Source organism: Amblyraja radiata, chromosome 5, assembly GCF_010909765.2.
Source record: "Amblyraja radiata isolate CabotCenter1 chromosome 5, sAmbRad1.1.pri, whole genome shotgun sequence".
Lineage (NCBI taxonomy): Eukaryota > Metazoa > Chordata > Chondrichthyes > Rajiformes > Rajidae > Amblyraja > Amblyraja radiata.
In genome coordinates this window covers 101908496-101931869 of record NC_045960.1, presented here as the reverse complement: position 1 = coordinate 101931869, position 23374 = coordinate 101908496, and the positions used below count along the sequence as shown (strand labels likewise).

Below are 23374 nucleotides of genomic sequence, written 5' to 3'. Positions count from 1 at the left end.
AAACTTGATATTATCCAGATTCTGCACAAAGTCCAGGTCATCCATTGCCCTACATGGTGCAGAGCTACATGGTGTTAAAATTCCTCTTCTTTATTTTCAATTCTCCCATCTTGTCTGTCTTTGTTGCTGTCACCTGCTCCAGCCCCATAATTCCCGGAAATATCTGCGGTACTCTAATTCTGTCATAGAAACATAGAAATATAGAAAATAGGTGCAGGAGGAGGCCATTCGGCCAGGAGGAGGAGGAGGAGCCATCTTGGTGAACGGCTGCTAGCCAGCAGCCGTCCGCTTTAAATTCGTTTTTTTTAATAGTTTTTAGTGAGTCCTGTTTTTTTTTTGTTGGGGATATGGTCTTTTAATGTGGGGGGGTAGGTGTAACTTTATTTCTAGGTCCCTACCTGGTCGGTGTGGCAGCCTTTTCTCCGGGCTGCCCGTCGACCCGTCCTCGTGGCCTACCTGCGGGCTTGGAGCGCCGTTTCCTGGCGGGGACCGCCCAGCACCTCGGCCTCGGCGGCGGCACAGCGTTGGAGCGCTGGAGCGGAGCGGGCGTGCCTTGCCTGGGTCGCCGCGCTGGAGCGACGCGCTGGAGCTCTGGCGAGCTGGACCGCCGAGAGCAACATCTCCGGGCTGCGGGTCTGCGGAGCGGAGAGGCGGCGTGCGGAGAGGCGGCAGTGCGGAGAGGCGGCAGTGCGGAGAGTCAGCGCCGACTTTATCATCGGGAGCCTGGGAGCTCCAAACCGGCGCGGCCTTGTCGGCTTCGGCAGCCGCGGGCTCCAACCTGGAAGCGGCCATTCCAGGTGGCCCAGCCGCCGAAAGGACTCTCCCGACGCCGGGGCAAGACCACCCGGTGAGAACGGCCAGGGACATCGGGCCTCCGTAGAGGCAATTGCGGTGGCCTCAATAGGCCTGACTTTGGGGTGACATGGGGTGGGGACTGGACATTGTGCTTTCCTCCACAGTGCTATCCACTGTGGGGGGATGATTTTTTTGGCTAATTGTAGTCCTGTAGGTCTGTGCCCAAGATGGCTGCCGTGAAGAGAGAGTGGACGCTGGCGCGCTTTGGCTGCCGCTGCTCTCTCTTCACACTGTGTTTTTGATTTTCTGTTTTTTGGATTGAATTCTGTTTTTAATTTGTGTCTCTGTGATGTCTTTTTTACTTGTTCTATTCCGATTATATGTTTATATTCCGATTAATATGTAAGGTGTCCTTGAGATGTCTGAAAGGCGCCCATTAAATAAAATTTATTATTATTATTATTCGGCCCTTCGAGCCAGCACCACCATTCATTGTGATCATGGCTGATCGTCCCCTGTCAATAACCCGTGCCTGCCTTCTCCCCATATCCCTTGACTCTAATACAGTAACCTCTGCAGTAACTTTCATTTTAATTATTCCATTATTGCAGAAAAACCCCTTCTCATACATACTTCTTTACTCAGAGAGTGGTGGCTGTGTGGAATGAGCTTACAGTGAAGGTGGTGGAGGCAGGTTCGTTTTTATCATTTAAAAATAAATTGGATAGTTATATGGACGGGAAAGGAATGGAGGGTTATGGTCTGAGCGCAGGTATATGGGACTAGGGGAGAATACGTGTTCGGCACGGACTAGAAGGGTCGAGATGGCCTGTTTCCGTGCTGTAATTGTTATATGGTTATATGGTTATCTTCACCTTTTATTATTCCTCTTATTATTTCATAAATATGAATTTTCTTGACAAAAAAAATAAATCCTTATCAGTTCTATTCTGTGCCCATCACTGGCTTCACTTAATATCATATTAGGTATCTTAGAGTATTTTCAATTTGCTAAGATACTACAATAGTGCATTTTGTTATTGTTTCTGTTGTTAAGTACCCTCACATTTTCCATCCTTTCAGCCTGTTGTAGTTTCAAACTTGAGTCCTGGGTCTAATCAAAGCACAACGAACATTCATTACAGAAAAATAAATTAACTTACAGGCGGTCCAGGGGGGCCTGGTTTCCCAGAGAGGCCACGTCTACCTCGTTTTCCCTGGAGAGAAACAAATAGTAGGAAGATGAACAAAGTCCAATCAAGGTTTGACCATGCAAAGATTCCACCTGTACAATTTAATTATCATTTTGCAGGAAGGCCATGATGGCACCAGAAAAGGACATTTACTAAGATTTGCCAAGAGATTAGTACGGGTATCAGGGGTTATGGGGCGAAGGCAGCAGAATGGGGTTGAGAGGGAAAGATAGATTAGGTTTGATTGAATGGTGGAGTTGACTTGATGGGCTGAATGGCCTAATTCTGCACCTATAACTTAAGAAAACTGTAGATTTTTTTCTACGAGACTGCATTGTCTCTCCCCTACTTCCCTCTGTAATCTCTAGCTCCACGTCTCTCTGTGCTTCTCTGATCTTGACAACTTGCACAATCTGATTGTTCATACAGTGCCCTCCATAATGTTTGGGACCAAGACCCATCATTTATTTATTTGCCTCTGTACTCCACAATTTGAGATTAGTAATTAAAAATTTTTTTTTTAATAAAGGCCATTTTTATACATTTTGGTTTCACCATGTAGATATTACAGCAGTGTTTATACATAGTCCCCCCAATTCAGGACACCATAATGTTTGGGACACAGCAATGACATGTAAATGAAAGTAGTCATGTTTAATATATTGTTGCTTATCCTTTGCATGGAATGACTGCTTGAAATCTGCGATTCTTGGCATCACCAGTTGCTGGGTGTTATAGAAACATAGAGACATAGAAAGTAGGTGCGAGAGTAGACCACCAGGTCCGTCGAGCCCGCACCGCCATTCGCTCATGGCTGAACACTAAACAGACACACTTACCCACAAACAGTAGACACAAGACACAGAACACAAGACACTACCCTCCCCTTTATACCGCTATCACCCCTCTCCACCCCAAGAACCTCGTGATCTCCTGGGGGAGGCAAAAAACCGGATAAAAACCCAGGTCCAATTCGGGAAAAAAATCCGGGAAATTCCTCTCCGACCCCAATCCAGGCGATCGACACTTGTCCAGGAGATCACTCAGGTCTTACTATACTAACCATACCTAGGTCCATATCCCTGCCCTTTCCCCGTAGCCCCTTATCCCCTTGGCAGCTAAAAAACCATCTATTTTAGACTTAAATATATTTAACGTTTCTGCTTCCACTGCTCCCTGGGGCAGTGAATTCCATAAATTAACCACCCTCTGGGTGAAGAAGTTCTTCCTCATCTCAGTTTTAAAAGAGCCCCCCCTTATTCTGCAACTATGTCCCCTAGTTCTAGTTTCCCCGATCATTGGGAACATCCTCGGTGCATCCACCCGATCAAGGCCCCTCACGATCTTATATGTTTCAATGAGATCGCCTCTCATTCTTCTAAACTCCAAAGAGTAGAGTTCCAGCCTACTTAACCTTTCCTCATATGTCAATCCCCTCATTGCAGGAATTAATCTTGTAAACCTTCGCTGCACTGCCTCCAGGGCTAGTACATCCTTTCTTAAGTATGGACCCCAGAACTGTACACAGTATTCCAAATGTGGTCTCACTAATACTGTGTACAGCTGCAGCAAGACCTCCGTGTTTTTATACTCAATCCCCCTAGCAATAAAGGCCAAAACTCCATTGGCCTTCCTGATTGCTTGCTACACCTGCATACTAACTTTTAGTGATTCATGTACTAATACCCCTAGATCCCTTTGCGTTGCATTACAACGCAGCTCCTCCTCATTTAGAAAAGAACTTGCCCTATCATTTTTTTTCCCAAAGTGAATGACTTCACATTTATTAGTATTAAATTTCATCTGCCAAGTTGTTGCCCACTCACCTAGCTTATCTATATCCTTTTGCAGACTCTTCCTATCCTCCTCATCCCCTACTTTTCCTCCCATTTTTGTATCGTCCGCAAATTTTGATATATTACACTTGGTTCCCTCCTCCAAATCATTTATATAAATTGTGAACAACTGGGGTCCCAGCACCGACCCTTGCGGAACCCCGCTAGTTACCGGTTGCCATCCCGAGTATGAACCATTTATCCCCACTCTCTGCTTCCTATTTGTTAGCCAATCCTCTACCCATGCTAATATATTACCCCCAATCCCATAATTTTTTATTTTTAGCAATAGTCTCTTATGTGGCACCTTGTCAAAAGCCTTTTGGAAGTCCAAGTATACCACATCCACCGGTTCCCCTTTATCCACCCGGGTTGTTACTTCCTCAAAGAATTCGAGCAGATTCGTTAAACAGGACTTCCCCTTCACAAAACCATGCTGGTTCTGTCCGATGAAGTCATGTTTATCCAAGTGCCCCGTTAGTGTTTCTTTAATAATTGTCTCTAACATTTTACCCACCACCGATGTTAGACTAACCGGTCTATAGTTACCCGCCTTCTGTTTACTTCCTTTTTTAAATATAGGTGTTACATTGGCCATTTTCCAATCCACTGGGACCGTTCCTGCCTCCAGGGAGTTTTGGAAAATTATCACCAATGTTTTCTCTGGTGATGCGCTGCCAGGCCTGTATTGCAGCCATCTTTAGCTTATGCTTGTGTCGGGGGGTAGTCCCCTTCAGCTTTCTCTTCAGCATGCTCAATTGTGTTCAGATCGGGTGATTGACTTGGCCACTCAAGAATTGACCATTTTTTAAGCTTTGAAAAACTCCTTTGTTGCTTTAGCAGTATGTATGGGATACATTGACGACTGCTTTGGTGCCACCTCCTGCACCCACACACAACTGACTGACTTCATCCACTTCACCACCAACTTCCATCCGGCACTCCAATACACCTGGACGATTTCCGACACTTCCCTACCATTCCTTGACCTCACCATCTCCATCGCAGGGGACAGACTCCTGACCGACATACATTACAAACCCACTGACTCACATGGCTATCTGGACTACACGTCTTCCCACCCTGCCCCCTGTAAAGACTCGATCCCCTACTCCCAATTCCTCCGCCTATGCCGCATCTGTTCCCAGGATGAGACATTTCATACCAGGGCATCGGAAATGTCCTCGTTCTTCAGGGAACGGGGATTCCCCTCCGCCACCATAGATGAGGCTCACACCAGGGTCTCATCCATACCCCGTAACACTGCTCTCTCTCCCCATCCCCGCACACGCAACAAGGGCAGAGTCCCTCTGGTCCTCACCTTTCACGCCACCAGCCGGCAAATACAACACATAATCCTCCGCCATTTCCGCCACCTCCAACGTGACCCCACCACTCGCCACATGTTCCCATCTCCCCCCATGTCTGCCTTCCGCAAAGACCGCTCCCTCCGCAACTCCCTCGTCAATTCTTCCCTTCCCTCCCGCACCCCCCCCTCCCCGGGCACTTTCCGTTGCAACCGCAAGAAATGCAACACCTGTCCCTTCACCTCCCCCCTCGACTCCATTCAAGGTCCCAAGCAGTCGTTCCAGGTGCGACAAAGGTTCACCTGTATCTCCTCGAACCTCATCTACTGCATCCGCTGCTCTAGATGCCAGCTGATTTACATCGGTGAGACCAAGCGTAGGTTGGGCGACCGTTTCGCCGAACACCTCCGCTCAGTCCGCAATAACCTACCTGACCTCCCGGTGGCTCAGCACTTCAACTCCCCCTCCCATTCCCAATCCGACCTCTCTGTCCTGGGTCTCCTCCATTGCCAGAGTGAGCAACAGCGGAAATTGGAGGAACAGCACCTCATATTCCGTCTGGGGTCCTTGCGGCCTTATGGCATCAACATTGAATTCCCCCAATTTGGCTAGCCTGTGCTGTCTCCTCCCCTTCCTTCACCCTCTAGCTGTCTCCTCTCACCCTCCCATCCGCCCGCCCTCGGGCTCCTCCTCCTCCCCCCTTTTTCCTTCTTTCTTTCCCCACCCCCCATCAGTCTGAAGAAGGGTTTCGGCCCGAAACGTCACCTATTTCCTTCGCTCCATAGATGCTGCTGCACCCGCTGAGTTTCCCCAGCAATTTTGTGTACCTTGTATGGGATCATTGTCTTGCTGTAGAATGAACCGCCGGCCAATGAATTTTGAGGCATTTGTTTGAACTTGAACAGATAGCAGGCACGTGCCCACCATGAAAGGCACGGGAGAATTATGCCGACCTAAGAGCGCGATCAAGGGACCAATTGAGGTTACTCGCGTTGACACAGCAGTAAGCTCCACCGCCCAATATCCTGTTATCCATCACCCGCTGAGCTCTAAGATCTTTGCTCTTGAGCTGGTCCCCTCACTGCCTGGTCTATATTGAAAGACCAGGCAGTGAATGCCATGCAGTGTCACCCAGTGCAGCAAGTGAGGCCATGTCCTGCTCCTGGCGGCAGTCAGGATTTAAGGAACTCGTAGCCACCTGAGCTACATCCCTCCCCGGCCACAATGCGGTGGCTCCGCGCTCGGAGCGCCGCGGCAGCGGTGAGTGAGTTGCTGGCATGATCCCCGGCCCCCTCCTTCTCAATGCTCCTGCCCATGCTGACCCAGGCCAGACTCCCCATATGCTGTGAAAGGAACTCCCCCCCCCAGCGGCGCTGTCCTTTTACAGCCGCTTCCCACTTTACAGCCACTTCCCATCAGCTGCCAGCAATGAGGGATAAACTTGGCTATCTCTCAGTACAGCAACAAGCCTATCTTTCTTGGCTAACAACCTAACCTTCGGCCTCTAAGACGCAGGTAAATTTTCGTGCCTTATTTTTGGGTAAAAAATAGCGTCTTCATTGCTGGAAAATACGGTGTATGTTTTTAAATACTTTATTAAGAGATAAGACTTTTGAAGACAAATTACTTTATAAAAGTCGACTGACTGCCTACCGGCGAGGAGAACAATCTGCGCATGTTTTTTTTAAAAGCCGACTGACTGCCTGCCCTGATTAATTACCCACGGCACGTGCCTGGCAGATAGGATGTGTCTATACTCTTCAGAATTATTATGCTACTACCATCAGCAGTTATATCATCAATGAAGATAAATGAGCCAGTAATTTCAGCAGCCATACATGCCCAGGCCATAACACCCCCACCACCGAGTTTCACAGATGAGGTGGTACACTTTGGATCTTGGGCAGTTCCTTCCCTCCTCCATACTTTGCTCTTGCCATCACTCTGATTTCAGTTAATATTCGTCTCATCTGTCCACAAGACCTTTTTTCCAGAACTTTGGTTGCTCTTTTAAGTACTTCTTGGCAAACTCTAACCTGGCCATCCTATTTTTACGGTTAACCAGTGGTTTGCATCTTGCAGTGTAGTTTCTGTATTTCTGTTCTTGAACTCTTCTGCGGACAGTGGTCATTGACAAATCCACACCTGACTCCTGTAGAGTTTTTCTGATCTGTTGGACAGGTGTTTGGGGATTTTTCTATATTATAGAGAGAATTCTTCTGTCATCAACTGTGGAGGTCTTCCTTGGCCTGCCAGTTCCTTTGCGATTTGTAAGCTCACCAGTTCTCTCTTTCTTCTTAATGATGTTCTAAACAGCTGAGCCTGAGGTTTGGCTGATGTCTTTAACAGTTTTATTCTTGTTTCTCAAACTCATAATGGCTTATATGACTTTCATTGGCACAACTTTAGTCTTCGTTGATAAACAGCAATAAAAGTTTCCAAAGGTGATGGAAAGACTGGAGGAAAGACTAGGTGCTGAGAGCTCTCTTATGCCTGCATTAAGGAGGCAATTGAACATACCTGATCAATTACAAATACCTGTGAAGCTGTGTCCCAAACATTATGGTACCCTGAAATGAGGGGGGGGGACTATGTATAAACACAGCTGTAATTTCTGCATGGTGAAACCAAAATGTATAAATATACACTTTAATAAAATCTGACAATGTGCACTTTAACCATATGTGATTTTTTCTATTACAAATCTCAAATTGTGGAGTACAGAGGCAAATAAATAAATGATGGGTCTTTGTCCCAAACATTATGGAGAGCACTGTATCTTTGACAGCCGTATCGAGGCTCTGAAATTCCATTTGAATTTTGTTTCACCTACTTCTATTGAAATATTCCCTTTATCCTAATATTTAATTATGTGTGTACATGGCAATGCTCACTGTGTGCGTCAGGGGGGTGAAACATTGCCAATATAACATCTACTGAAAAGAGCAGACAGAGGCAAACCAATTAACTATAGGGCAGTTAGCCCACTGCTGGTGCTGAGTACCCCTTGAGAAGACACAATACTTCAGCGAGAGAGATGAGGATTAATTAAAGGTAGCCAGCAGAAATTTTAAAACCAAGTCATGCCTGACTTATTTAAAAGAGTGCTGTGGGACCCAACTGACGAAGGGGTGCACTTGGTTTATGTTCTTCTATGTCACATTGTTAACTTATTAAACAGCAGCATGGACTTGAAAATGGTTAAACGCAGAAACAAAGCCACACTAAATGAACAATACTTGACCTATCTTAACATTTCCATTCGGTATTATTCAGGTCTCAAAATTATTTTGGCCAGAATAATTTTGGCACCTGGTCAACTATTAAACGGATGGACCGATAAAAGTAGCTGCATTCAAGCCAGTTCAATGTTTGATGGCCTAGAAGAGAACTGGGCATGATTGAGGAATATGTACTGCTTCTGTGAATGGGGTGGGTCCTGTGAATATGGTCACACTGTAATCCAGGTAAAAGGTTCCAAGGATAAAGAATTAAGATAAGAGATTTCAGTGCAGAATCTGAGGAGATTGGAGGAAAGCAGACTGAGAAGGTTAGAACACTAATGTGTTTAGTTAAGGTAGAAATATAGTATTGCCCATTTGTAGATGGTTTGAGGATCAGGCAATACAGATTTAAAATAATGGGTGTGAAATATTTTTTTTGCAGAGAGTGGCCATGATTTGTAACTCATTAACAGTAAAGGGCCTGTCCCACTTTCACGACCTAATTCACGACCTTTTTTAATCGTGGACATTTTTCATCAAGCTAGAAAAATGCCCCGACCTACTTGATGCCACGAGTCCCTATGACTAGCATCACAACCTACCTACGACCTACCTACGACCTCGCGACGACCATGCTGCGAGTATGAATCAAGGGCAAACTCGGCAGAGGTCGTGAATTAGGTTGTGAAAGTGGGACAGGCCTTTAAGGGTGATGGAAACAAAATCAATTACGTTGCAAAATGGAAGTGAATAGGCATCGGAAGGAAAATAGTTTACTGAGCTCAGAACAGGGAGGCAGACAAGAGCAATTACTTTTCGACCATTTCTCTGCAGGGAGTTGATGCATATTCAGTGCATTAAATAGCCTTGCAAAGATCCTAACAATTTTATGGAGAGGGTCAGGGAGGTGTCTAAAAGGCAAATCTAGGGTATGAGAATCTGCGAAGGCATAAGCACATTTCAGGTGACTGTTTATTAGGAGTTCTTCTGCAGGGCTTTATATCATGACTAGGCTGTAAAAGGAAGCCAAAATACAAAAGTGAACGAAGAGCAAAGTGCATGGGGAAGCCTGTCATTGAGCTCGCACATTGTGTCCAGACAAGAGAAAAGTCAGGCTCCAAAAACAAAAATCAGGAATTCAGGCAAATAAAGGGATAACTTTAGGCAGCAGTAAGAGAGTGGCCTCCTCCATGAACACAACCTGTTGTGGAATATACTGTCTTTCTGCAGCCTGACGAGACATTTGCTAATCAATTTATTTTGTTTAAAATTATGCACCCCCTCTTTGGCGCTTCTTTGACAAATGCCACTAATCTCTCCACTCTCCATTTTCATCCTAGTTGATATGGTGAAGTCAGTGATGATTCAGTGAGTCCATCAATTCAAATGAATGTGTAGGAAAGAGCTGCAGATGCTGGTTTAAATCGAAGGTAGACACAAAATGCTGGAGTAACTCAGCGAGACCGGCAGCATCTCTGGAGAGAAGGAATAGAAACATAGAAAATATGTGCAGGAGTGTGCCATTCAGCCCTTCGAGCCTGCACCGCCATTCAATATGATCATGGCTGATCATCCAACTCAGTATCCTGTACCTGCCTTCTCTCCATACCCCCTGATCCCTTTAGCCACAAGGACCACATCTAACTCCCTCTTAAATATAGCCAATGAACTGGCCTCAACTACCTTCTGTGGCAGAGAATTCCACAGATTCACAACTCTCTGGGTGAAAACGTTTTTCTTCATCTCAGTCCTAAATGGCCTAACCCTTATTCGTAAACTGTGATCCTTGGTTCTTGACTCCCCCAACATCAAGAACATTTTTTTTGCATCTAGCCTGTCCAATCCCTTAAAAATTGCATATGTTTTTAGATCTAATGACTTATATATAACTTATATATTATGTTATATATAACCCTGTTCTGTCAAAATGAATACTGTTAGTTATTGTACTTCCTCATAAATTCATCTGGCCATTTGTCCAATTCAGTACATCGTTTTGGAGTTTATTCATCAGACAAAATCTCTTGTTGCCTTTTCATTAATCTTGTTATTAATCTTGCTGGAACATCATCTTCTACTATTTTCAATGCACGTCATGTTTCTACTCCCCATATCCAAGTTCAAATATAACTTGACAATGCATCCACAACAGCATTTTGTTTCAAACCATTATATCTAACTTAAGAATCAAATTGAGATTAGAGAAATAATAAGATATACTGCATGAGCATGTTTCCATCCAATTTGCATATTCTATGAGCAGCTTTTGACAGAACTGTCCACTTAGGAGCAAAAGTTCCTAATAAAAGTTTCTGGTCTGTACCGAGATAAATGATCCACCAAAGATGAATGAATGAAACCTTGTTTTTTATTCAAAGGCATTTCTTAATGATTTCCTTAGTTGGTGTCTGGTTTCTCCCATTCTTCATCAACACATGTGATGCAAACACCATTGGATTTTCACACCACTGTTCATTATATCACTCGTATAACTACCCATCAGTAATTTGAAGCACATCACATAAACTTAAATGTTCTATCATATTTAACTAACAAAGGCTCACTGCCAACATTCTTACATAAGCCACATGCTGTTTTATGTTCCTTGCCAATTCCATTTTTGCCTTAACTTCAATAGACAATAGGTGCAGGAGCAGGCCATTTGGCCCTTCGAGCCATATCCCCAGACTCCGCTATTTTTAAGAGCCCTATCTAGCTCTCTCTTGAAAGCGTCCAGAGAACCTGCCTCCACAACCCTCTGAGGCAGAGAATTCCACAGACTCACAACTCTCTGTGAGAAAAAGTGTTTCCTCGTCTCAGTTCTAAATGGCTTACTCCTTATTCTTAAACTGTGGCCCCTGGTTCTGGACTCCCCCAACATCGGGAACATGTTTCGTGCCTCTAGTGTGTCCAAGCCCTTAACAATCTTATATGTTTCAATGAGATATCCTCTCATCCTTCTAAACTCCAGAGTGTACAAGCCCAGCTGCTCCATTCTGGAGTGTACAAGCCCAGCTGCTCCATGGTGGATGGTTGTTTGTCAGGTTGGAGGCCAGTGACTAGTGGGGTGCCACAGGGATCTGTGTTGGGTCCACTGTTGTTTGTCATGTACATCAATGATCTGGATGATGGTGTGGTAAATTGGATTAGTAAGTATGCAGATGATACTAAGATAGGTGGGGTTGTGGATAATGAAGTAGATTTTCAAAGTCTACAGAGAGATTTATGCCAGTTGGAAGAGTGGACTGAAAGATGGCAGATGGCGTTTAATGTTAATAAGTGTGAGGTGCTACATCTTGGCAGGACAAATCAAAATAGGACGTACATGGTAAATGGTAGGGAATTGAAGAATGCAGGTGAACAGAGGGATCTGGGAATAACTGTGCACAGTTCCCTGAAAGTGGAATCTCATGTAGATAGGGTGGTAAAGAAAGCTTTTGGTGTGCTGGCCTTTATAAATCAGAGCATTGAGTATAGAAGTTGGGATGTAATGTTAAAATTGTACAAGGCATTGGTGAGGCCAATTCTGGAGTATGGGGTACAATTTTGGTCGCCTAATTATAGGAAGGATGTCAACAAAATAGAGAGAGTACAGAGGAGATTTACTAGAATGCTGCCTGGGTTTCAGCAACTAAGTTACAGAGAAAGGTTGAACAAGTTAGGGCTTTATTCTTTGGAGCGCAGAAGGTTAAGGGGGGACTTGATAGAGGTCTTTAAAATGATGAGAGGGATAGACAGAGTTGACGTGGATAAGCTTTTCCCACTGAGAGTAGGGAAGATTCAAACAAGGGGACATGACTTGAGAATTAAGGGACAGAAGTTTAGGGGTAACATGAGGGGGAACTTCTTTACTCAGAGAGTGGTGGCTGTGTGGAATGAGCTTCCAGGGAAGGTGGTGGAGGCAGGTTCGTTTTTATCATTTAAAAATTAATTGGATAGTTATATGGACGGGAAAGGAATGGAGGGTTATGGTCTGAGCGCAGGTATATGGGACTAGGGGAGAATACGTGTTCGGCACGGACTAGAAGGGTCGAGATAGCCTGTTTCCGTGCTGTAATTGTTATATGGTTATATGGTTATTCTCTCAGCATATGACAGTCCCGCCTTCCCGGGAATTAACCTTGTAAACCTTGTAAAACTCCCTCAACAGCACGAATATCCTTCCTCAAATTAGGGGACCAAAACTGCACACAATACTACAGGTGTGGTCTCACTAGGGCACTGTCCAACTGCAGAAGGACCTCTTTGCTCCTATATTCGATTCCTCTTGTTATAAAGGCCAACCTGCCATTCGCTTGCTTCACTGCCTGCTGTACCTGCATGCTTACTTTCAGAGACTGATGTACAAAGACCCCCAGATCCTGTTGTACTTCTCCTTTTCCCAACTTGACGCCATTTAGATAGTAATCTGCCTTCCTGTTTTTGCTACCAAAGTGGATAACCTCACATTTATCCGCACTAAACTTCATCTGCCATGCATCTGCCCACTCCCCCAACCTGTCCAAGTCACCCTGCATTCTCATAGCATCCTCCTCACAGTTCACACTGCCACCCAGCTTGGTGTCATCTGCAAATTTGCTAATGTTACTTTGAATCCCTTCATCCAAATCATTGATGTATAACTGGCAACAATCTAGCATAGCCTTCTACCATCAAGGACTGATCCCGAATTCGGCAATATTTTCAAGTTTCCTTGCCTTGACACTTGCGCCCACCTTTTGGATGAGTGATTCCAATCCATACACTTTACTTTTAGCACCAGATTAAACTACATTAAATACAATGCTTGCCTGCTTCTTTCAGCTTCACATTATTTATGTAACCATCTGAATACTCTTCATGTTGAAGATTTTCTCTTTGGTATTTGTGATTATAAGTACATACCCTTGATTATGCAGACAGTGACCTATCTGCTGTAATATCTTGTTCATGCTACATTTGGAGATATTTGGAGATGATTTCTGTAAACGAATAGTGTACAGATAGTTCCAAGCACTTACAGATAGTTCTGTACACTAATGCACATTGATCTGTGTCTTCATTGCCAACTACTTCTGACTTTTGATCAGCATTCAGTTGAGCATATGCATGTGAATGGACTAACTAGGTGAAAAATATACGGGGTCTGGACCCGAAACGTTTGCAATTCATTTCTCCCCACCCATGTTTGACCCTACGAGTCCCCCCAGGAGTTTGTTACTTGCTGATCTCTGCTGTTGCCTCTAATGGTGCAAATGTCTTGACCCTGTTCCATTCTTTACACTGCCTGCGGTGCTATGTGACTTCGTCTCATGCCAGGCAAACATCTTCCTGTGAAGAAATCACATGACTGGAGTTGACTTGATAAGGCATATTGCCTTTAGATAATGCTGAAAATAATTGTTTTTCTCTCTGACAGTTAAAAGATATTACCATTTTAAATTGACAGAAATACTCTGAATGGCGTCATTAGCTACGCAGCAGCAATCTGTGCAAATCGCACTCGCATGCTTCAGATTCTGATTTGTAATTCAAGCCTTCCCTATCACACTATGACTGACCTGCCATTATATTTTTGTATCTTGAATTGGACAAAATTCTCTCTAATTTCTCAATGCAATTTCTGTGGAGATGGTGATTTCTCTTGTACGATTAAACGTATGATTCCAAGCACTTAGTACCTTTGCTGACATTTTCTCATTAACTAAACCATAAACTAGCTTGTCACAGACCATGTGTTCTGAGAAGTCACCAACATTGTGGTGCCGAGATGAGTCTTTCAATGAGACAATGTTCTCACGACAGTGTTGTCTGACTTCCAAATGAGTAGCTCTCTACAATTTTGGAGGGTTTAGGACTGAAATCATCCTGTAATTTCGATATTACTTTATTCAATTAAATAGTTTTTGGTTTCTATGACATCAAAAGAATTGTTAACAATGTAGACATTTTAGAAACCAAAGTATCTGTAGTGAAAACCAATAAAGCTGCAGAAGCTACAAATCTGAAATAAAACAGAAAATATTGGTAACAATCAGCTGGTCTCGCAGCATTTGTGGAGAGAAATTAAGGTAAAATTTAATGTGGAAAACTCTTTGGAGAATTGGGAAAAGGAGAAAACAAGTTAGTTTTATGTTGCACAGTGAGTGGGAGAGGCCTGAATGAAATAATCTCCAAGACCGGACAATGTTTCCCCCCCTACCCTCAAGCTCTGTGCCGAACAACTGGCACCGGTCTACACAGACATTTTCAACCAGTCCCTGCAAACATCTACTGTCCCTGCCTGCTTCAAAGTTTCCACAATTGTCCCTGTACCCAAAATGACAAGGATTACTGGTCTTTTTGACTACAGGCCTATCGCAGTTGGCAGTGACCTCTGTAGTCATGAAGACCCTTGAAAGACTTGTGCTGGTCAAGCTGAAAAATATCATGGACCCTCTGCAGTTTGCATACCGGGCCTATAGATCGGTCGATGACACAGTCAACCTGGACCTGCACTTCATTCTCCAGCACCTAGACCGCCAGGGGACCTATGCAAGGATTTTGTTTGCTGATTTTAGCTCTGCATTCAACAGCATTGTGCCAGAGCTAAAACACTCCAAACTCTCCAACTTGACTGTGCTTTAACTCCTCTGTCGGTGGATCACCAGCTTCCTGACAGACAGGAAGCAGCATGTGGGGCTGGGAAAGCACATCTCAGAACCGCAGAACCTCAGCATAGACGCACCGCAAGGCTGCATACTCTCCCCTCTCCTCTACTCTCGCCACACCAACAACTGCACCTCCACAGATTCGTCTGTCAAGCTTCACAAGTTTGCGGATGACACAGCTCTGATTGGACAGATCCAGGATGGGGAAGAATCTGCCTGCAGACAGGAAGTGACACAGCTTGCGTCCTGGTGCCTTCGTAACAACCTGGAGCTCAATGCTCCAGTGGAATTGATAGTAGACATTAGGAGAGATCCCCCTCCCCTCCCCCCACTCACCATCAACAACACCACAGTCACATCTGTGGAGTCAAAAGACTCCTCGGAACCATCATCTGCAAGGACCTGAAATGGGGGGGGCTACCATCGACTCTACAGTAAAAAAAGCCCAACAAAAGGATATACTTCCTGCGGCAGCTGAGGAAACACAATCTGCCACAGGCAATGATGGTCCAATTCTAAACGGCCATCATAGAGTCTGTCCTCACCTTCTCCAGCGTGGTATAGTTTGGCTCAGCCACCAAGCACGACATCTGGAGGCTGCAGCGAATCGTCTGATCAGATGAGAAGGTTGTTGGCTGCAACCTTCCCCCCCATTGAAGAATTGTACACTGCAAGGGCCAGGAAGCGAGTGGGTAAGATCATCTCTGATCCCTCTCACCCTGGCCACAAACTCTTTGAAGCACTTCCCAATGGAAGGCGACTCCGGACTGTCAAAGCCGCCACAGCCAGACATAAAAACAACTTTTTCCACGAGTAGTAGCTCTACTCAATATCCAAAAGTCTGTAGCCTCATTTTGCTCTGGTATTTTATATCATTCACATGTTTAAACAGTAATGTTTTATTATTAATGTTTTAATTTGTTACTTGCGAGCGGAGCACCAAGGCAAATTCCTTGTATGTGTACATACTTGGCCAATAAACGTATTCATTCATTCATTCATTCATTCATTCATTCATTCATTCAAACAGGATAAACTGATTGGATAGATCCAAGATTACTGCACTGAAAAACTCAATTTCATAACTTTGGTATGTCACTTTGTTTTCGGATATCATTCATTAATCTATCGACAAGATTATTACATCAACAGCTTGTGAGGATAGAAAAGATGTATTCATACAGATATTTCCTTTGCCCTTTACATTTCTCCCATGCGCTCTCTCTGCAACGTAAAACTATCTCTACTTTTTCTCAGTTCTCATGCAGTGTCTTTGACCTGAAACGTTAACGGTTTCTTTTCCACATATACTACCTAACCTGCTGGATTTTCCCATGTTTTCTATTAGTACTTAGAACAATTGCTTTCCAGCATTTCTGAGAACATTGAGTTTACTCACACTTACACATGGGTTAATTCATGCTCATTGGAGAAGTTGACTTTACATTTTTGGCAAATAAATGTTGTATGGCAATAAATTGGTCCCTTCGCCCCACCATCTCTCCCTGCTGCCCATCTAATAACAATCTCCACGTATCCCATTTACCAGCATTAAAGTACAAGGTGTTTCATTTTGGGAAGTCAGACCAGGGCAGGACCTTCACAGTGAATGGCAAGGCGCTGGGGAGTGTCGTAGAGCCGAGGCATCTGGGAATGCAGGTACATAGTTCCTTCAAACTTGTGTCACATGTAGATATAGTGGTCAAGAAAGCTTTCAGTACATTGGCCTTCATCAATCAGGGTATTGGTTGTAAATTATGTTGTTGAGGCTGCATTTGAAGTATTGTGTTCCGTTTTGGTTGCTATAAGAAGGATATTGTCAAGCTGGAAAGAGTGCAGAATGGATTTATGAAGTTGTTGTCAGAACTTGTGCGGCTGAGCTATATCGGGAGAGATTGGGCAGGCTAGGACATTATTTCTTGGAGCACTGGAGGATGAGGGGTGATCTTTTAGAGGTATATAAGATCATGAGTGGAATAGATTTGGTGTCTGCACAGAATCTTTTATCCGGAAGTAAATGAGGTGGGTATAATACAACATTTAAAAGCCATTTGGGCACGTATCTGCATAGAAAAGGTTTAGAGGGATATGGCCCACATGTGGGACGAATGTTGATGGGGCATCTTGGGCAGCATGGGCTAGTTGGGTCAAAGGGCTTGTATCCTTGCTGTATGACGTAGCAGAGGATACAAACACTCAGAGGAAAGCTGCCCCCTGACCCGTTGTGTTCTTCCAGCAGTTCTTTTATTTTGCTTGAAGTACATCATCTGCAGTCTCTTGTGTCTCAAAAAACTATCTTGGCTTTTTGGCCAACTGATAGGGTCTTCCAAAAACCTATCATTCCTGCACATGCACTCCATTTACAAGCAGAATTGTGGAATGCTCAGTGCTGCCCACAAGTAGAACAGCTGCCCTCTCCCAACAGATCATATGCCAAGACCTTGTTAAACGTTACACAGGCAGCTGAAACCAAGCAATGATACAGTCAGACTTGTGGCCAAGGACTGCTTGAGATCTTCCACCAGTCATACCAATAAAAAGCAACAGAACACACAAAATACATTTTAACATAAACATCCACCACAGTGACTCCTCCACATTCCGCACTGTGATGGAAGGCAAAAAAAAGTTCAATCTCTCCCTTCTTTATCCTCCAACGGTCGGGGGCCTCTAACTTTCCGTTGACGGGACTATCTTACTCCCGTAGCCGGCGGCGGGCCACCTCGTCGTGGCGATCAAGCTACTGCATCGGTGGGGAATCTCAGCTCCCCCTCGCCGGGCGATATACCCCGGGTCAGGGCTAGTCGAACGTCATGCCACTTATGGAGCTTCCCAACGTCGGTCTCAACTCGAGACTGCGAGCCCTTGATGTTAAAGTCCGCAGGCCGCGGTTGGAGCATCAATCCCACGCAAGTAATCGGCTCCGATGGAAAGTCCACGCTCAAAGTCAGTCCCGAGCAAGGCCTCCAGCTCCACAACGTTAGGCCGCAGAGCGACCGGAGATACGATCCGGAAAACAATCGCATCTCCGGCAAGGTAAGAGATTGAAAGAAAGTTTCCCCCGACACCCCCCCACCCCCCCCCCCCCGCCCACATAAAACAAACCAGAGAACATTAACACATACTTTTTAAACACACTAAAAATAACAAAAAAAAGACGAAAAGGACAGACAGACTGTAGGCGAGGCTGCCATCGAAGCGCCACCCGGTGGTTCATTAAAACGATAGAAAGGAGCACTTTTACTGAACTACAATACAATACAATACAATACAATACACTACATTGCATGCTTACTGTTGACAGCAATAATTTATTGTTTTAGGTCATGGAGGTTTGCATTAATCAGTAAAGCAGAACATTACTTGCACCAATTATGTTATGATTTAAACTTGAAGCACTAAAATATGTCAGGAAGGTCAAAAGGAAGAACAGCTCACTGTAGAAAGCTTTTCACTGTATCTTGGTACATGTGACAGTAATAAACTGAACTACGGTAACCTTGTGTATTTGCCTTTCAACATTCAGTTTCTAACAAAGAAGTGCATGACCTACGATTTAAAAAGAGAAATATAGCTCTCTGTTTTTAAGTTTGAAGAGGAGTCAATTTACATCTAATCTGACCTCTGATAATGTAGATCTCCAGAGGTTGGAAGGCCTCCCTAAGGTAAAATTCTGCCAGCTGCCTACAGCCATCCTTCAGCATGAACCAGCCCATAAACCACTGTCTGACACTGATCAGGCACACAGACACAAGTCGAAAACCTCTTAAATGTTTTCTTATATAAAATGATAATTAATTTACCAAGACCCTATAAAATAATAAATGTTTTTTATTTTATTGATTTTAGTTCATTTATTCAAAGATTGAGGCAGCACACACATTAAAATCATTTCCTTTTTCAGATTAACCTATTTTCAGCTGAATTTGCAAATTTTCACCAATTTATTATCCCTCCGAATATTTTTTAACAGAAGGAAATAATTGGTATTACAATTGATCATAGGTTCTGAAACAAATTACTGTTTATTTTAATGAAAATGAATACTTGCAGAAGTTGAAATTGTATCTGAACTAATAGAATTTCAAACCATTTTGAATGCAAATTCCTCTCTCTGTCCCAAGTGGAAACTCTACGAATAAACAGGCAGCTTTCCAAGGAAACCAAATGACTTCAAGCTCATTTGTACAAGGTCAATTCCAGTGTCCGTGAAGAATCAGCAATGCAATTATAAACACATCGGCCCACAACAAAGGAATACTACTCAGATGCCGTCTCTATTTCAGTGCAACTGCCTCAAATATAACTGATTTAGAAACATAGAAACATAAAAAATAGGTGCAGGAGGTGGCCATTCGGCCCTTTGAGCCAGCACCGCCATTCATTGTGATCATGGCTGATCGTCCCCAATCATTAACCCGTGCCTGCCTTCTCCCCATAATCCCTTGATTCCACTAGCCCCTGGAGCTCTATCTAAATCTCTCTTAAATCCATCCAGTGATTTGGCCTCCACTGCCCTCTGTGGCAGGGAATTCCACAAATTATTGTATTTTAATGTTGTGTTTTACCTGCTTTTAACTATTTATACTGTTCCATCAGGGACTGGATTGTTTTTAGTGTTATTATGTGTGAAATGTTTTAAATTTCATGTGCGATGCTCCGCTATTCCCTGGGAAGCGTCTTTTCATTTTGCACTGTACAACAGTTGTTTGCAAGATGACAATAAAGGTTGATTGATTGATTGATTGATTGATTGAAATTCACAACTCTCTGGGTGAAACTGTTTTTTCTCACCTCAGTCTTAAGGCAGACACGGGAGGAGCTGGCCAAGGTAGACTGGAAAGGGATCCCAGCAGGAATGACGGTGGAACAGCAATGGCAGGAATTTCTGGGCATAATCCGGAAGATGCAGGATCATTTCATTCCAAAAAGGAAGAAAGATTCTAAGATGGAGTAGGAGGCAACTGTGGCTGACAAGAGAAGTTAGGGGTAGAATAAAACTAAAAGAAAAGATGTATAAAACGGCAAAGAGTAGCCGGAAGCCAGAGGATTGGGAAACTTTCATAGGACAACAGAAGGAAACAAAATGGGCAATACAGGTGGAAAAGATGAAGTACGAGGGGAAGCTGGCCAGGAATATAAAGAAGGGCAGTAAAAGCTTCTTTAGATATGTTAAGGGAAAAAGAATAACAAAGTCAAATGTGGGTCCCTTGAAGGCAGACAGGGGAAAGATTATTATGGGGAACAAGGAAATGGCAGAAGAGTTAAACAGGTACTTCGGATCTGTCTTCACTAAGGAAGACACAAACAATCTCCCAGAAGTACTGGAGGACAGAGGATCTAAGGGGGTAGATGAACTGAAAGAAATAGTATTAGAATTGGAATTAGAATTTCCTTTATTGTCATTCAAACCTTACGGTCTGAACGAAATTTCGTGCCTGCAGTCATACATACAATAATACAATAATAAACAACAATAAGCACAGATTAACATCCACCACAGTGAGTCCTCCAAGCACCTCCTCACTGTGGTGGAGGCAAAAATCTTAGGGCTGCAGTCTCTTCCCTCCTCTTCTCCCTCTGCGCTGAGGCGATACCCCACCGGGCGATGGTATAAACAGTCCCGCGGCTCACCGAACCCCGCAAACGGGCCGGCTCAAACACCGCGGCCCGGGGTGGTCGAAGCTGCCGCCCTCCAGTCCAACGGACGCAGCAGAATTGGGTAGGCTAATGGGACTGAAGGATGATAAATCCCCTGGGCCTGATGGTCTGCATCCCAGGGTCCTCAGGGAGGTGGCTCTAGAAATAGTGGACGCATTGGTGATCATTTTCCAATGTTCAATAGATTCAGGATCAGTTTCTGTGGATTGGAGGATAGCTAATGTTATCCCACTTGTAAATGGGGAATTACAGACCAGTTAGCCTGACTTCGGTGGTGGGAAAGATGCTGGAGTCAATTATTAAAGAGGTAATAATGGGGCATTTGGATAGCAATAAAAGGATTAGTCCAAGTCAGCATGGATTTATGAAAGGAAAATCATGCTTGACTAATCTTCTGGAACTTTTTGAGGATGTGACAAGTAAAATGGATGAAGGGGAGCCAGTGGATGTAGTGTATCTAGACTTTCAGAAAGCCTTTGATAAGGTCCCACACGGGAGACTGGTTATACTAAAATTAGAGCACATGGTATTGGGGGTAGGGTGTTGACTTGGATAAAAAATTGGTTGGCCGACAGGAAGCAAAGAGTAAGAGTGAACGGGTCCTTTTCAGAAAGGCAGGCAGTGGCGAGTGGAGTGCCGCAAGGCTCGGTGTTGGGGCCGCAACTGTTTATCATATATATTAATGATTTGGAAGGGGGAATTAGGAGCAACACTAGCAAGTTTGCGGATGACACAAAGCTGGGTGGCTGTGTGGACTGTGAAGAGGATGTTAGTAGGTTCCAGGGTGACCTGGACAGGTTGAGTGAGTGGGCAGATGCTTGGCAGATGCAGTATAATATAGATTAATGTGAGGTTATCCATTTTGGCGGCATAAACAAGGGGGCATATTATTATCTCAATGGGGTTAGGATAGGTAAGGGGGAAGGTACAACGAGGCCTAGGTGTCCTTGTACACCAGTCACTAAAAGTTGGCGTGCAGCTACAGCAGGCAGTGAAGAAAGCTAATGGAATGTTGGCCTTCATAACAAGAGGATTTCAGTATAGGAGTAAAGAGGTTCTTCTGCAGTTGGATAGGGCTCTGGTGAGACCACATCTGGAGTATTGTGTACAGTTTTGGTCTCCTAATTTGAGGAAGGACATCCTTGTGATTGAGGTTCACGAGATAGATCCCTGGGATGGCGGTACTGTCATATGAGGAGAGATTGAAAAGACTAGGAGGTACACAAAAATGCTGGAGAAAATCAGCGGGTGCAGCAGCATCTATGGAGCGAAGGAAATAGGCAACGTTTCGGGCCAAAACCCTTCTTCAGACTGATGGGGGGTGGGGGGGAGAAGGAAGGAAAAAGGGAGGAGGAGGAGCCCGAGGGCGGGGGGATGGGAGGAGACAGCTCGAGGGTTAAGGAAGGGGAGGAGACAGCAAGGGCTAGCAAAACTGGGAGAATTCAACGTTCATGCCATCCGGACGCAAGCAACCCAGGCGGAATATGAGGTGCTGTTCCTCCAATTTCCGGTGTTGCTCACTCTGGCAATGGAGGAGACCCAGGACAGAGAGGTCGGATTGGGAATGGGAGGGGGAGTTGAAGTGCTGAGCCACCGGGAGTTCAGGTAGGTTATTGCGGACTGAGCGGAGGTGTTCGGCGAAACGATCGCCCAACCTCCGCTTAGTCTCCCCGATGTAAATCAGCTGACATCTAGAGCAGCGGATGCAGTAGATGAGGTTGGAGGAGATACAGGTGAACCTTTGTCGCACCTGGAACGACTGCTTGGGTCCTTGAATGGAGTCGAGGGGGGAGGTGAAGGGACAGGTGTTGCATTTCTTGCGGTTGCAACGGAAAGTGCCCGGGGAGGAAGTGGTGCGGGAGGGAAGGGAAGAATTGACAAGGGAGTTGCGGAGGGAGCGGTCTTTGCGGAAGGCAGACATGGGGGGAGATGGGAAGATGTGGCGAGTGGTGGGGTCACGTTGGAGGTGGCAGAAATGACGGAGGATTATTTGTTGTATTTGCCGGCTGGTGGGGTGAAAGGTGAGGACTAGGGGGACTCTGCCCTTGTTGCGAGTGCGGGGATGGGGAGAGAGAGCAGTGTTGCGGGGTATGGATGAGACCCTGGTGCGAGCCTCATCTATGGTGGTGGAGGGGAATCCCCGTTCCCTGAAGAACGAGGACATTTCCGATGCCCTGGTGTGGAATGTCTCATCCTGGAAGCAGATGCGGCGTAGCGGAGGAATTGGGATGGAGTCTTTACAGGGGGCAGGGTGGGAAGACGTGTAGTCCAGATAGCCATGTGAGTCAGTTGGTTTGTAGTGTATGTCGGTCAGAAAAGACTAGGTTTGTTTTCACTGGAGTTTAGAAGGATGAGGGGCGATCTTATAGAAACATATAAAATTATAAAAGGACTGGACAAGCTAGATGCAGGAAAAATGTTCCCAATGTTGGGCGAGTCCAGAACCAGGGGCCACAGTCTTAGAATAAAGGGGAGGCCATTTAAGACTGAGGGAAGAAAAAAGTTTTCAACCAGATAGTTGTGAATTTGTGGAATTCCCTGCCACAGAGGGCAGTGGAGGCCAAATCACTGGATGGATTTAAGAGAGAGTTAGATAGAGCTCTAGGGGCTAGTGGAATCAAGGGATATGGGGAGAAGGCAAGCACGGGTTATTGATTGGGGACGATCAGCCATGATCACAATAAATGGCGGTGCTGGCTCAAAGGGCTGAATGGCCTCCTCCTGCACCTA

General features: G+C 44.8%; 1 protein-coding gene across 1 annotated transcript in view; it reads right to left on the bottom strand.

Moving 5' to 3' along the window:
• col19a1 (collagen type XIX alpha 1 chain) overlaps positions 1 to 23374 on the bottom strand; it is a 344957-nt gene that overhangs the window by 132738 nt on the left and 188845 nt on the right. Inside the window, exon 16 of the mRNA XM_033021894.1 lies at positions 1959 to 2012. Coding sequence (XP_032877785.1) covers positions 1959 to 2012 — 54 coding nt within the window. The remainder of the gene's footprint in view (positions 1 to 1958; positions 2013 to 23374) is intronic.